This window comes from Boleophthalmus pectinirostris, unplaced genomic scaffold, assembly GCF_026225935.1.
Source record: "Boleophthalmus pectinirostris isolate CB_2022bp ecotype Guang Dong unplaced genomic scaffold, ASM2622593v1 HiC_scaffold_18, whole genome shotgun sequence".
In the NCBI taxonomy this organism is placed as follows: domain Eukaryota; kingdom Metazoa; phylum Chordata; class Actinopteri; order Gobiiformes; family Gobiidae; genus Boleophthalmus; species Boleophthalmus pectinirostris.
This window is the reverse complement of record NW_026571133.1, coordinates 46,164,709-46,179,034: the sequence shown is the minus strand read 5'-3', so window position 1 is coordinate 46,179,034 and position 14,326 is coordinate 46,164,709. Positions and strand designations below refer to the sequence as shown.

At 41.5% G+C, this 14,326-nt stretch overlaps 1 protein-coding gene across 1 annotated transcript in view; it reads right to left on the bottom strand.

Annotated features, from left to right (window-relative positions):
• Window positions 1–637: 637 nt before the first annotated feature.
• cacna1bb (calcium channel, voltage-dependent, N type, alpha 1B subunit, b) overlaps window positions 638–14,326 on the bottom strand; it is a 397,100-nt gene continuing 383,411 nt past the window's right edge. Inside the window, exons 49-53 of the mRNA XM_055153227.1 lie at window positions 12,200–12,301; window positions 9,031–9,069; window positions 4,265–4,450; window positions 1,615–1,869; window positions 638–1,129 (exon numbers count right to left, since the gene is read on the bottom strand). Of these exons, the coding sequence (XP_055009202.1) occupies window positions 638–1,129; window positions 1,615–1,869; window positions 4,265–4,450; window positions 9,031–9,069; window positions 12,200–12,301 (1,074 nt within the window). The remainder of the gene's footprint in view (window positions 1,130–1,614; window positions 1,870–4,264; window positions 4,451–9,030; window positions 9,070–12,199; window positions 12,302–14,326) is intronic.

Here is a 14,326-nt window from a genome sequence, read left to right as displayed (position 1 = left end):
CCCTAGTAATATATGTATGGGTTGTTCCTAGTTGGTGTCCAAGGGGGAAAGAGTTAAATGCAAAAGGAATCTGGTGATAGTTTATGGGCTCAAAAACTGTAGGACAATCCCAGACGTTTACCTATGACACAACAAAACGGGTAAAATGTTGTGCTCAGAGACTTTAGATTAATGAATTAATAAGCGTGAATGGTATGTTTACGATAAGGGGACAGTATAATATGATTAGATGCTCCAAAAAGTACATTTTGCATAATATGTGTTCTTTAAGTCCAAATCTTTGAGGAATGAGAGAGTTTTGGCTGCTGTTACAAGTCAAAGCAAAATAGTTGATGTGCTTTGACGTCAGTGCAATAAAGGGGGATTATCAGAGTAAAGTTTTAAGTTAAAAAAACAAAACATTTTTATAAAGTTGGAATGATTTCTCTTTTGGACTGGCTTTTTCCTCACTCTCATCTTAAATCCACTGCTACCTTCACATGTGTATCATGTCGATATTGCGTTGATGTGTAGATGCCATATTGGACAGGTTGTACAAAGCCAGAGTACAGGTTTCACTTTGTCCTGTTCAATATGGCGTCTCGTTCAGCACACTTGGCCGATGCAGTATCTCACTCAGTGTCTCTATAGTGTCCCGTCAGCACCAGTCCTTGTCCTCTCTGTCCCTGAGTGCTCCCGTCCCTCTGCCTGTGGGACTGGGTGCAGAGTTCACCCCTAGGGTAAAGTGGTATCCGTTAGGGACCCCTCCTGCGGCTGAAGACCCAGTGGGGGTGGTCCTGTTGGGGGGTCGCCCTGAAGCGTGGCTGCCTACTGCGTCCGGGAAGTCCTGGGGGTCCTCGTGGCGGGACGCGGCCTCTCTGTGGGGGCTCAGGTTAGGGTCTGAGCTGATGCGGGTGACTGAGATGGCCGTGTCCTCACGAGGGCCCAGTAAGCGTTCATGCTCCGACTGTCCTCGGCTGGGGCGGGGAAGGTGTCCGGTGGTGAGGGCGGTGGAGGGCAGAGGGGAGGGCAGGGTGGACGGGGTCTTGAAGGCCACTCCGGGCCGAGGGGTGAGAGGGGTCTGAGGGAGCTGGCGTCTGCCCCGCCCTGGTGCGGAGCTCAGGGCAGGAGCGAGGGTCCCAGGTCTGAGCTGCAGAGGGACAGGAAGAAGAAAAGGCTTTTGTTATGTTATTACATATTCTGACATTTTTATTAAAAGTTCCCTGCACCAAACATATTGTCAGGATAAATGATCACTGACATCAGTCAAACTCTGTAGCACCACTTCAGTACTAGTACATGGAGTACTTACTACATGGAAACAGGATACACTTTGTCACTCGACTTTATGGTAATAAGATTAATCCTAATACTAACCCTAAAACTATAAATGTCCAGAAAACATTGTTTCTTTGTACTATAGATACAGCGGTGAAAAATGCATTTATTCTGTTATAATTTTGTGTGTATAAACCTTTATCCTACAATAAAGTGCAACATATTCATTCAAAATAAATACATAATAAAAATTGAACTACATTTATATTCTGAATGTGTATGACTTTAACTAACACCATTTCAGTGGGTTCTTATGAACTGTATTTCATAACAAAGAGCATAAATGATATTGCAGACCTGTCTGAGGTATGGGTCGGGCGCCTCCCCCGGTGACGTGGTACAGCTGGGTCCGGCTGAGCGTGTGTGGGCGGGCTCTCTGTTGCCGTAGCGCTCACAGGAGTAGTACCTCTGCTTCTCTCCGGCTGAAGAGTGGTGCCTCCTCTCAGCAGGACGACTGCGCTCACGATCCCTGGCCCTATCCCGTGACCCACCCTCATCCGGCTCCTCTGGGAAGCGACCTACAGCAGACGGCAGGCAGGAGGAGACAAAAGTGTTAGTAACTGTTAACAGAACATCACTGGCTGCCCATGAGTTCACTGTTGAAAATGAATGAGGCTAAATACAACTCCATGTCTGTGTTTGATGAGCAAACAATGTTAAAACATGGTTAAATGCTCAAAAAAGTCTATTTTGCATATTATATCTTTAAAGATCCTATAACAGGGGGTTGTGAAGGTACTGCAGGTGAGGTACTGCAGCTTTACTTTTACACACAGTGGAACTTAAGCTCAGCATGTATTACTGCGCTTCGAGAAGGGGTCAGGCAACTTCATTCCCCACCCGCATTATTCAGGCTCTGCACTCCACACTACACAGCCCACGTCCTCTCTACCCCCGGAGCGACCGAGAGAGGAGGGGGAGTCGTATTTTTCTTCTCACTCCTCAGGTCAGAATGAGCGGAAAAGTTCCATGTCCCATATCAAACTCTGGTCTGTGTCCTCTCTCGTTTAATCAGATCATTAAAAAAGTCACACTTTGAGTCTTTGAGTCCATTTCCCATGATGCTGTTAATCTATTGCTCTGGCTTTCTCAGAGTCACAAAGTGCATCTTAAACTTCAGACCTGAATTAGCTTTGGTCAGAGGTTTATTTCTGTCATGGAACAAGTTGAGGCTTAAACTGGAGATGAAGAGTTTCAGCTCTGGATTTCAGGATAAACGTGCAATAACACAGTAACTGTTTATACATGACACTAGGCCCAATTTAATATAAAACACATGTCCTATAATACACACAACTGACTCTTGTGAGCTTTAAGCCGTGTTCTAATGTTATTTCAGCAAATTTCATCAAAAACAAACTCATGTTTGTTTCATTCACACATGTTTGGTAATATTTTATTATTAGTCTGTGTAAATCTCCAGAGCTCAAAATCCTCTGTTCCACCTTGGGATGTGGTAGTTTTGAAGTTAACAGCTTCCTTTTTTTTTTTTTTAAAGTGTTTTCTGTTAAATATGGATGGTTTGTGTGTTAAACATGTGAATGAAACAAAACACAACTCCAGATCAGTTTTATGGAGGCAGGGAGCGCTCATAACAAACGCAAACATCAAAACAAATACAAACACGACAAATAAAAAGTCACAACAGAAATGAACGCTGGACTGTATTTTAATGCAAACGCTGCAACAAATACAAATGCCACAACACAAATACAAACGCCACAACACAAATACAAACACCACAACACAAATACAAACGCCACAACACAAATACAAACGCCACAACACAAATACAAACGCCACAACACAAATACAAACACCACAACACAACAAAAAGCCACAACAAACCAAAAAGCCACAACAGAAGTGACCACGGGACTCTATTTTACGACGGACCAAGTGACGGTCACGTCCACTTCTCCGTTCCTTTACGTTTCCCATTCTTCTTCTTCTTCTACTTTTCCCATTCACTTCCCACTTGATCCTTTAATGCTTTGCTTGGTCCATCGGAAAATAGAGTCCCGCACTCACTTTCATTGTGGCTTTTTGGTTTGTTGTGGCTTTTTGTTGTGTTGCCGCATTTATATTTGTTGTATTTGTTGTATCCTTTAATGCTTTGCTTGGTCCATTTACATTAAAATAGAGTCCCATGCTCACTTACATTGTGGCTTTATGTTGTGTTGTGGCGTTCGCATTTGTGCTGTGCTCACATTTGTGTTGTGGCGTTTACATTTGTGTCGTGGCGTTTGAATTTGTGTTGTGGCGTTCGCATTTGTGTTGTGGCATTTACATTTGTGTTGTGGCATTTACATTTGTGTTGTGGCATTTACATTTGTGTTGTGGCATTTACATTTGTGTTGTGGCATTTACATTTGTGTTGTGGCATTTACATTGTGTTGTGGCATTTACATTTGTGTTGTGGCGTTTACATTTGTGCTGTGCTCACATTTGTGTTGTGGCGTTCGCATTTGTGTTGTGGCGTTTACATTTGTGTTGTGGCATTTACATTTGTGTTGTGGCATTTACATTTGTGTTGTGGCATTTACATTTGTGTTGTGGCATTTACATTTGTGTTGTGGCATTTACATTTGTGTTGTGGCGTTTACATTTGTGCTGTGCTCACATTTGTGTTGTGGCGTTCGCATTTGTGTTGTGGCGTTTACATTTGTGTTGTGGCGTTTACATTTGTGTTGTTGCATTTACATTTGTGTTGTGGCGTTTGCATTTGTGTTGTGGCGTTTGAATTTGTTGTAGCGTTTCTATAAAAAAAAACTTTAAGTCTTGCAGTCACTTTCGTTGTGGCTTTTTTTTGGTGTTGTAGCATTTTTTTGGTTTTGTTGTGGCTTTTTGTTTTGTTTGTATTTGTCACGCCATTTGTGTTTGTTATGAGGTGAGAAAATAGCATCATATGGGCCCTTTTCCTGCGTCTCATACCAGGGACGTCCATCTGCTCCAGGGACTTCTGCCTCCTCTCCCTCTCCCTCCTCCTCTGGCAGCGGTGGTGGTGGTAGTGCCCCCTGCCTTCGGCCTGCTCCAGCCTCTGCAGGTCGTACTCCCCCAGCGAGAGCTCCGGGGGGCGCTGCGGAGCCAGGGAGGACGCCGACCGCCTCACCGGGCTCAGGTCCACGATGGGCTGATGGAAACAAAGGACACGTCAGAGGAGAACGCGTGCGGAGAGAAGAAACATGAGCTCAAGTCGAGATGGTTCCACCCAAAAGACGGCACAAGCACAACACGACTGCTCACAGAACCTTTAAGCCGGCAGAGTGTTAGAAGAATCACAAAAGAAAAATAATGAAAGATCAATTATCAAAAGAAAGCAGGTTAGTTAAAACTGGGAAAGTGCTGATCCTCACAGTTCGGTTCAGAATGGTAAATGGTAAATGCACACAGAATTATTGAGACTTTGCAACTGATGACGTCAACATTCCCTGGGGGTATGATGATAAATGTAGGCACTGCTCTGTCTGAGAGTTTATTAGACTTTAATCTGCTTTATTTTGACACGATCGAACCATAAAGAACAGAGCTGGAACTACAACAAACAAGCTGATTTGTGCTCTTAAACAAGTCTCTAAAGGCCGCCACACACTACAGGATTCTGGAAAAGTGCACACCACAGACATGAGGAGAATCTTATGAGACTGTGATGGAAATTTATATTGTGGAAAGATTTCTCTCAAGCTGTCTTTGTGTAAATGAATGTGATTTCTATGTGAGACCAGACCCCCACAGGACAATATTGATTATGACTGATTATTTTATCTTTTAGAAACTCATTTGGTCTTGTAACTAATTCAGTTGGTTTGGTAGTTAAAGACAGTGTTAGAAAGACTCTTCAATGTAAACACTTGCTCCCTTTTGCTCGCTGATCTTGTTTGGAAGTGACAAATGTAGCCAGTGTTGGGGAGTAACAGATTACATGTACTGGAGTTACATAATCAGAGTACAAATTATGAGTAACTGTATTCAGTTACAGTTACTGTTTCAGTGAGTGGTAATTGGATTACAGTTACTTTGTTGAAATAAATGGATTACACAGCAGTATTTTCCTGTTTTCACATTTTGGGCTATATCCCCCTTGTTGTTTTTTTTTCGGTAATTCCACTCATTGCCGGAAACTAAACCAAGTCTAAACTAGATCTAAACCAGGACGAAACCAGGACTAAACCAGGACTAAAACCAGGTCTAAACTAGATCTAAACTAGATCTAAACCAGGACTGAACCAGGTCTAAAACAAGTCTAAAACTAGGTCTAAACCAGGTCTAAAACCAAGACTAAACCAGGACTAAACCAGGACTATACCTGGACTAAACCAGGTCTAAAACCAAGACTAAACCAGGACTAAACCAGGACTAAACCAGGAATAACCAGGACTAAACCAGGACTAAACCAGGATTTAACAGGATTTAACAGGATTTAACCATGCTGCGCAGACGTGTCTCCTCCTCCTCTATCAATAATATTTTTAATACGTTTTTAATAATAAGAAAAGTCTGGGCTTTTTCATTTTCTTTTAGCAGACAAAACATCTTATGTGAAGATTTCCTCGTCTTTACTTCTCTACAGCAAATCAAGTAATCCAAAGTATTCAGATTACGTTACTCACTTTAAGTAATTTAATGGATTATGTTACAAACTACATTTTGGGGTATGTAATCTGTAATCTGTAGGGGAATACATTTGAAAAGTCACCTTCCCAACACTGAATGTAGGTGAATATGGATGCAAATCAGATCAAGCACATTGAGCCACACCTCAATAGGAGTCGTCACCTTCTTAGTTTGAGATGTATGTACTCTGGTTATCTCAGGCTATATAAACTTGGTGCTTTGTAACATTGAGGGTCAAATGGAGTAGGGACATTCTGCTGGGAAGGGGAGGATGTCGGTCTCTGGTCAGGGCAGGCCTAGGCCCTGTCCATATCTGCTGTAAAAACAATCTGCTGTCTGTATTCCAAAAACTTATCAGGCTTCACAAATGGATGATTTTTTTTTCCTTCAAGAGATATATAATTTTTCCACAACAAGATTTTAAATCTCTGATCGTAAAAACTGCAGTAGGATATGTCTGCACAGAATATAAAGTTGTGAGCGCAATTGCGTCAGCTGTCCCTCGCTTCCTTCTCCTTGATTCCTCTCCTCAATCCTTCATTTTTTATCTGTCAATCAAACGTGTCATATTAAGTGCATCCCAAAGAAAACCACTGAAGGAAGGAGTAAAGCTGAAGAGGCTTCGGGAGCAGACGTCAGAGAAAACAATTAGATTTTATTGGTCATGGTGAGGAGTTTAGATCCTCTCTCCTCCCCGTGTCTCCTCTGTGGGCGGGACTTCCTCACCCATTTCCTGCAGAATCGAGGAGAGGAATCAAGGAGAAGGACGCAAAGAAAGAGAAAGAAAACGAAACGGATTTGGTACTAAACCGTGAAGTTTTCAGCACCTTCCTCAGATTCAGCAACTGACCAATAAAACCACAACCACACATGAGATGAGGCAGTACAAGGTCAAAATCTACACTTTTATGACTCATTTATGTCCCAGTTAATGTTTTGTGTCTGTGTGTTCTTAGGAATGCCTCATCTCACAGTGTTGGTTGTAGCTCTGACCAGAAATAAGAATACTTTCACAACACAGAAAAGTTACAGTAAATTATATTTGTATGTACAGTATATTCAATATCCAGTCTTAAGATGTGAGATGTTCCATGTTATTCAGTGAAGGGAAAATAAAACACACATTTAAGACTGGTTTCAAATACAACTGAGTAGATTAGACCAGAACAGAAAGTTAGTATAAACACAATTCACAAAAGTACACAGCACCACCAACCCAGTCTGCTCACAGCCCTGTCCACCACTGTTCCTGTGTCTGTGACTTCAGACGCTGAGCAAAGCACTTTTCACACACTTGTCAAGACTTGGATGAATAATGGCACGCTACCCTGGGGTAGAATGACGGTGACATCAGTGGAGCAAAGTGCGGGAAGTGTCTTGCCTAAGGACATGCACTGTAAAAAAGCTTGGCCAAAATTGAAGATATAAACACATAAATCTGTCAGAAAATCACTTCAAAGTAGTGAAATTATCTGTCCATGCAGGAAAATCATTTTACTTGGGAAGTTCTCTTAAAATAAACTACTTCTAGAGTAGAATTAAGCAGTCTCAGAACAAGAGTATTTTTTGGACTATAAGCAGCACTTTTTCTTTCATGGTTTGGGTGTTTCCCGTGACTTATATATTCAAATGTTCACACTGAAGCGATTAGAGGTTCTAGTCTTGTGTGTGAGTATCTGCTGCTCCTGTTCCTCCTGTACCACTGTCACTTCACTCTACTGCTCATGTCTCATGCAGAAAGAGCCTCTGTTCTGTCTGTATCATGTCAGTCGATCGCACCATTACGTCTGCACCACTGAACAATTTAACATTTAAACAAACTTATAAAGACGACTGAGAAAACTGAATGATGAACAAAAGAAGATCATATTGCAGATTACAAGCTGCAAGTCGTGAAATCTGCAGCTGAAAATGATACTCGAGCAGCAGAAAGAAAGTTTGGAGTGAGAAACTTGTGACACCAGGAGGATGCACCATGAAACTTTCCTGAAGTCACTGGATGGATGGACAAAGTCTGGACTTCAGTGACACTGAAACCATCCTGTCGAGTTTCAGAAAGACAGGAATAATTCTAACTGAAACTGATGCTGAGTCTGACGACAGCGACACAGAAGAGGAAGCAACGCTCTGTTTACCTCCTGGAGGTTGAGGCCGAGTTGCTCAGAAGTGACACCGAGGATGAAGAATTGAATGGATTTAGTGATTTGGAGTGAGATGGAGAGTTTGGTAAACTTGTTCTGTTCTGTTGTTTGTTATAGTTTATCTGAAGAACTGTTCATATGTGACGTTAACAGTCTGTTGTTCTCTTCTATTGTTATTACCAGAACTTGACTTTACACACGAAATGTCTGTTCCTGGTCTCTGATTTTATAAAATAAATTCCCCCCAAAAGTGCGACTTATATATGTTTTTTTTTTTCTTCTTCATTACACATTTTTTGGCTGGTGCTGGTTTGACTTATAGTCCAGTGTGACTTATAGTCCAAAAAATACTGTAGTAAGTAGATAATAAATCTGAAAACAAGATGAATAACCTGATATAAGTTTTAAAATCTTGGCCAGATCAGAGAATTTGCAGTGTAACAACAGTTTGCACTCCAGTCACTGCAGCCTCAGTGTGGCACCTGGAGTTCCAAGCAGTCTCCCATCCAAGAACTGACCAGGCTGACCATAAAAGTGACACTGATTGCATTAATATTGTATTGAATAAATATAATTATTTAAGGTCCTATATTATACTAACTCAAATCTTTAAGTCATGTTACAATGCTGTTACTTCCTTCTTGTGTTTTGTTTCATAATGGACTAAATAAGAACAGAAATAAATATTTGCCCATTTCTCACAGACTGGGTTGCTTCCACACACACAAGCCGCCACCGTCCACCACATTGTAAAAAGAAAACTCCAACAATGAACCAAAGCAACTTAAATTATTCATATTAATGTCAGCAGAAGAGTTTTCATACGAGATAGTTGAGAAGAGAAAGAGGGAGCAGCAAAACACACGACATGGAGGAGAAGAGAGAGAGGAGGACAGGAGGAGGACAGGAGACAGGAGGAGGACAGGTGGAGGACAGGTGGAGGACAGGTGGTACATACTGCCAGCTGGGTCCCAGGGCTGTGCCGGGGGAGATTCCGCTATGGGACAGACCAGAGGAGGGGACAACGTTAGATTCAAAACAGGTTAGCAAGGACAGAAGAGAGACAGGAGACAGGAGAGAGAGACTGCGAGGGTCCAACAGGTATTCAAGCTCCACACACTAAATGAATATCTCTTCCTTTTTGGTACTTATCCTTATGACCACATTCAGACAATATTATAATAATCAAACAGTACAGGGTTCTAAAGGTCAAATGTTATTTCAGCTCATAGACTGTATAAAGACGTGGACTAAGGGAGAGTGTCGTCACCCACAGTGTTCAGCTCCAGTCAAATGAAGCTCATGAAGACAGCGATTATAGGAGCCAATTTGGAGTCGAGTTCCATATTAAGAATAAGAATTGATTTAAAGACAAAAAAGCAAAATAAAAACAATAGGATCGTGTAGAGTGGGTTAATATGAATATTTTGAGACCAAAATGAGTCTGACAGCAGCAGTTGCAGAGAGAGGAGTGACAATTTTTCAATAGAAGATAAATTGGAACCAGAGGAAGCGCACCCATGTTCACTTCTGTTTGGAATGTGGCAGTGTCCATGTATATAAACAATTTATGTTTCAGCTGATCAAAGAATTGACAGAAAATGGAACACAGGAACACACATGTGTACATATATATGTGCACAGACACACATACACACATACACACACACACACACACACATACACACACACACACACACACACACACACACATACACACACACACATACACACACACACACACACACACACACACACACACATACACATGCAGATTCCAAACAAAGGACATTATTAATAAAGCACAGATAACTTGTATGTTTTACCAAACCTCAGCTCTGTAACAGTGGACTTGAACCTGTACCTGAGGGAGTTTGTTGAATTAGTTTGACTAAACAGAACAGGAGTCAGTCAGACTGTCCAATCAGAGACTCTGATATATATATATATATATATATATATATATATATATATATATATATATATGCCAGTGTGGCTTGTACTGCACTTAAAGATCCAGTACGGAACTTTATAGTCAAAATATAGACCAGATTAAAAGCATGTTATTTGTTTTTATTGTACTGAAAAAAACAAAAAAAACATGTGTCCTTACTGAGAGCAACTTGTGTCTCCACAAACCTGACTCCTCTTGGTGGAGATCTCCATGGAGACTGTGCTTTAGGTCTGCTGAAGGCCTCACACTGCTACACTGTTGACATTATTAATTCACTCTCCACTGGGAGGTGATAAGATACTATTGTAGTCACAGCTGCCCTGGGGCAGACTGACAGAAGCGTGGCTGCCGGTCTGCACCATCAGCCCCTCTGACCCATCACACGCATCACTTTCACACTAGGCAATGTGGGTGAAGTGTCTTGCCTAAGGACACAACAAAACTTGGTGTGAGCAGGAATCAATCCTCCGACCTCCTGCTCTAACCACTGAACCACTGTCACCACACTTTCTCCAACATTTTACACAGTAGTCAGCACTGAGACACATTTGTAATATGTATCTTAAATAATACTTTGTGTTGAAGTACATGTGTACAGTAGTCTTATGTACTATCTATCTTACATAGTACACTGCGTTAAGGTCCATGTGTACAGTAGTGAGTGTGTTACGTAGTACTCAGTGTTGAAGTACATGTGTACAGTAGTGAGTGTCTTACGTAGTACTCAGTGTTGAAGTACATGTATACAGTAGTGAGAGTCTTACGTAGTACTCAGTGTTGAAGTACATGTGTACAGTAGTGATTGTGTTACGTAGTACTCATTGTTGAAGTACATGTGTACAGTAGTGAGTATCTTACGTAGTACTCAGTGTTGAAGTACATGTGTACAGTAGTGAGTATCTTACGTAGTACTCATTGTTGAAGTACATGTGTACAGTAGTGAGTATCTTACGTAGTACTCATTGTTGAAGTACATGTGTACAGTAGTGAGTATCTTACGTAGTACTTATTGTTGAAGTACATGTGTACAGTAGTGAGTATCTTACGTAGTACTCAGTGTTGAAGTACATGTGTACAGTAGTGAGTATCTTACGTAGTACTCAGTGTTGAAGTACATGTGTACAGTAGTGAGTGTCTTACGTAGTACTCAGTGTTGAAGTACATGTATACAGTAGTGAGTGTCTTACGTAGTACTCAGTGTTGAAGTACATGTATCCAGTAGTGAGTGTCTTACGTAGTACTCAGTGTTGAAGTACATGTATACAGTAGTGAGTATCTTACGTAGTACTCATTGTTGAAGTACATGTGTACAGTAGTGAGTATCTTACGTAGTACTTATTGTTGAAGTACATGTGTACAGTAGTATCTTACGTAGTACTCAGTGTTGAAGTACATGTGTACAGTAGTGAGTATCTTACGTAGTACTCATTGTTGAAGTACATGTGTACAGTAGTGAGTATCTTACGTAGTACTTATTGTTGAAGTACATGTGTACAGTAGTGAGTATCTTACGTAGTACTCAGTGTTGAAGTACATGTGTACAGTAGTGAGTATCTTACGTAGTACTCAGTGTTGAAGTACATGTGTACAGTAGTGAGTGTCTTACGTAGTACTCAGTGTTGAAGTACATGTATACAGTAGTGAGTGTCTTACGTAGTACTCAGTGTTGAAGTACATGTATACAGTAGTGAGTATCTTACGTAGTACTCATTGTTGAAGTACATGTATACAGTAGTGAGTATCTTACGTAGTACTCAGTGTTGAAGTACATGTATACAGTAGTGAGTATCTTACGTAGTACTCAGTGTTGAAGTACATGTATACAGTAGTGAGTATCTTACGTAGTACTCAGTGTTGAAGTACATGTATACAGTAGTGAGTATCTTACGTAGTACTCAGTGTTGAAGTACATGTATACAGTAGTGAGTATCTTACGTAGTACTCAGTGTTGAAGTACATGTATACAGTAGTGAGTATCTTACGTAGTACTCAGTGTTGAAGTACATGTATTACAGTAGTGAGTATCTTACGTAGTAGTACTCAGTGTGAAGTACATGTATACAGTAGTGAGTATCTTACGTAGTACTCAGTGTTGAAGTACATGTATACAGTAGTGAGTATCTTACGTAGTACTCAGTGTTGAAGTACATGTATACAGTAGTGAGTATCTTACGTAGTACTCTGCATTGAGGCGTGGCAGAGACGCTGCTCTTTGTCCCTCGAGGACAGGGTAGGGCTCTGAGTCTGACTCCACTGGCTTCATCTCCACCAGCTCCTACAGGAACAGGGAACATCCACATGTTTTTTAGACCAGAGGAGACTTGAACACAGTCAGAGGGGAGAGGACGTTACTCTGATGATCAACACTGAGTTCACTGTTGTCCTACAGAAGCATGAGCAATGAACCCGTCCATTTATACAAATAACACATGCATGTGTGTGTGAAGTGTTCAGGCTGAGCAGACTTTGAGCTGAACACTTCACATGTCATGAGCAGGTCTACACTGTGGTCAGCTTCTCCTCATCCATGTCTCCTCTGTCCATCACTGCTCAGCACCGCTCTCTCTGCACTCAGGAGCACACGCTCTTATTACTGTAATTTGTCAGCACATACATACACTACCAGTAAAAAAGTTTGGACCCTTTCATTCAATGTTTTTTTCATTTTAACCTTTTTTTTTTTTTTTTTTTTTTTTACCCTTTTTTACATTTTGGATACACACAGAAGACAGCAAACATATGAAACAAGATATATAGAATTACGTAGTAAAAAAAAAAGTTAAATAAATCAACTAAATATTTTTCGACAAATCAAAGGGTGGCTACTTTGAGGATTTGAATATAAAATATAAAAAATGTGAAATTGACTTCATAATTCCATATATTCTGCTTCCTATATTTGATAACTTCTGTGTGTATCTAAAAACAAAAAACACTGAATGAGACGGTGACTGACTGTGTAAATGTCTGTTCTGAATGTGTCCACGATTGGAGACATTTTTACTTCTCTGCAGAAAACAACACACATCCTAAGAACATATGTGCCTTACAAACACTTCTGATTGTGTATTTGACTCTGTTCAGTGAGTCCTTGGTGCTGCAGAGAGATGGAGAGAGATGAGGAGAGATGAGGAGAGATGGAGAGAGATGAGGAGAGATGAGAGATGAGAGAGATGAGGAGAGATGAGGAGAGATGGAGAGAGATGAGAGAGATGAGGAGAGATGAGGAGAGATGGAGAGAGATGAGGAGAGATGAGGAGAGATGGAGAGAGATGAGGAGAGATGAGGAGAGAGAGATGGAGAGAGATGGAGAGAGATGAGGAGAGATGAGGAGAGATGGAGAGAGATGAGGAGAGATGAGGAGAGATGGAGAGAGATGGAGAGAGATGAGGAGAGATGAGGAGAGATGGAGAGAGATGAGAGAGAGAGGAGATGAGAGAGAGAGAGATGAGAGAGATGAGAGAGATGGAGAGAGATGAGGAGAGATGAGGAGAGATGGAGAGAGATGGAGAGAGATGAGAAGAGATGAGGAGAGATGGAGAGATAGAGAGAGATGGAGAGAGATGGAGAGAGATGAGAAGAGATGAGGAGAGATGGAGAGAGAGATAGAGAGAGAGATGGAGAGAGATGAGAAGAGATGAGGAGAGAGAGAGATAGAGAGAGATGGAGAGAGCTAGAGAGAGATAGAGAGAGAGATGGAGAGAGATGAGGAGAGATGGAGAGAGCTAGAGAGAGATAGAGAGAGAGATGGAGAGAGATGAGGAGAGATGGAGAGAGATGAGGAGAGCTAGAGAGAGATAGAGAGAGATGGAGAGAGATGGAGAGAGCTGGAGAGAGATAGAGAGAGATGAGGAGAGATGAGGAGAGATAGAGAGAGATGAGGAGAGCTAGAGAGAGATAGAGAGAGATAGAGAGAGATGAGGAGAGATGAGGAGAGATAGAGAGAGATGAGGAGAGATGAGAGAGAGATAGAGAGAGAGATAGAGAGAGATGAGAGAGAGAGGAGAGATAGAGAGAGAGAGAGAGATGAGAGAGAGAGAGAGATGAGGAGAGAGAGAGAGAGAGAGATAGAGAGAGATAGAGAGAGATGAGGAGAGATGAGGAGAGATAGAGAGAGATGAGGAGAGATGAGGAGAGAGATAGAGAGAGATAGAGAGAGATGGAGAGAGATGAGGAGAGATAGAGAGATAGAGAGAGCTGGAGAGAGATAGAGAGAGATGAGGAGAGATGAGGAGAGATAGAGAGAGATGAGGAGAGATGAGGAGAGAGCTAGAGAGAGATAGAGAGAGATGAGGAGAGA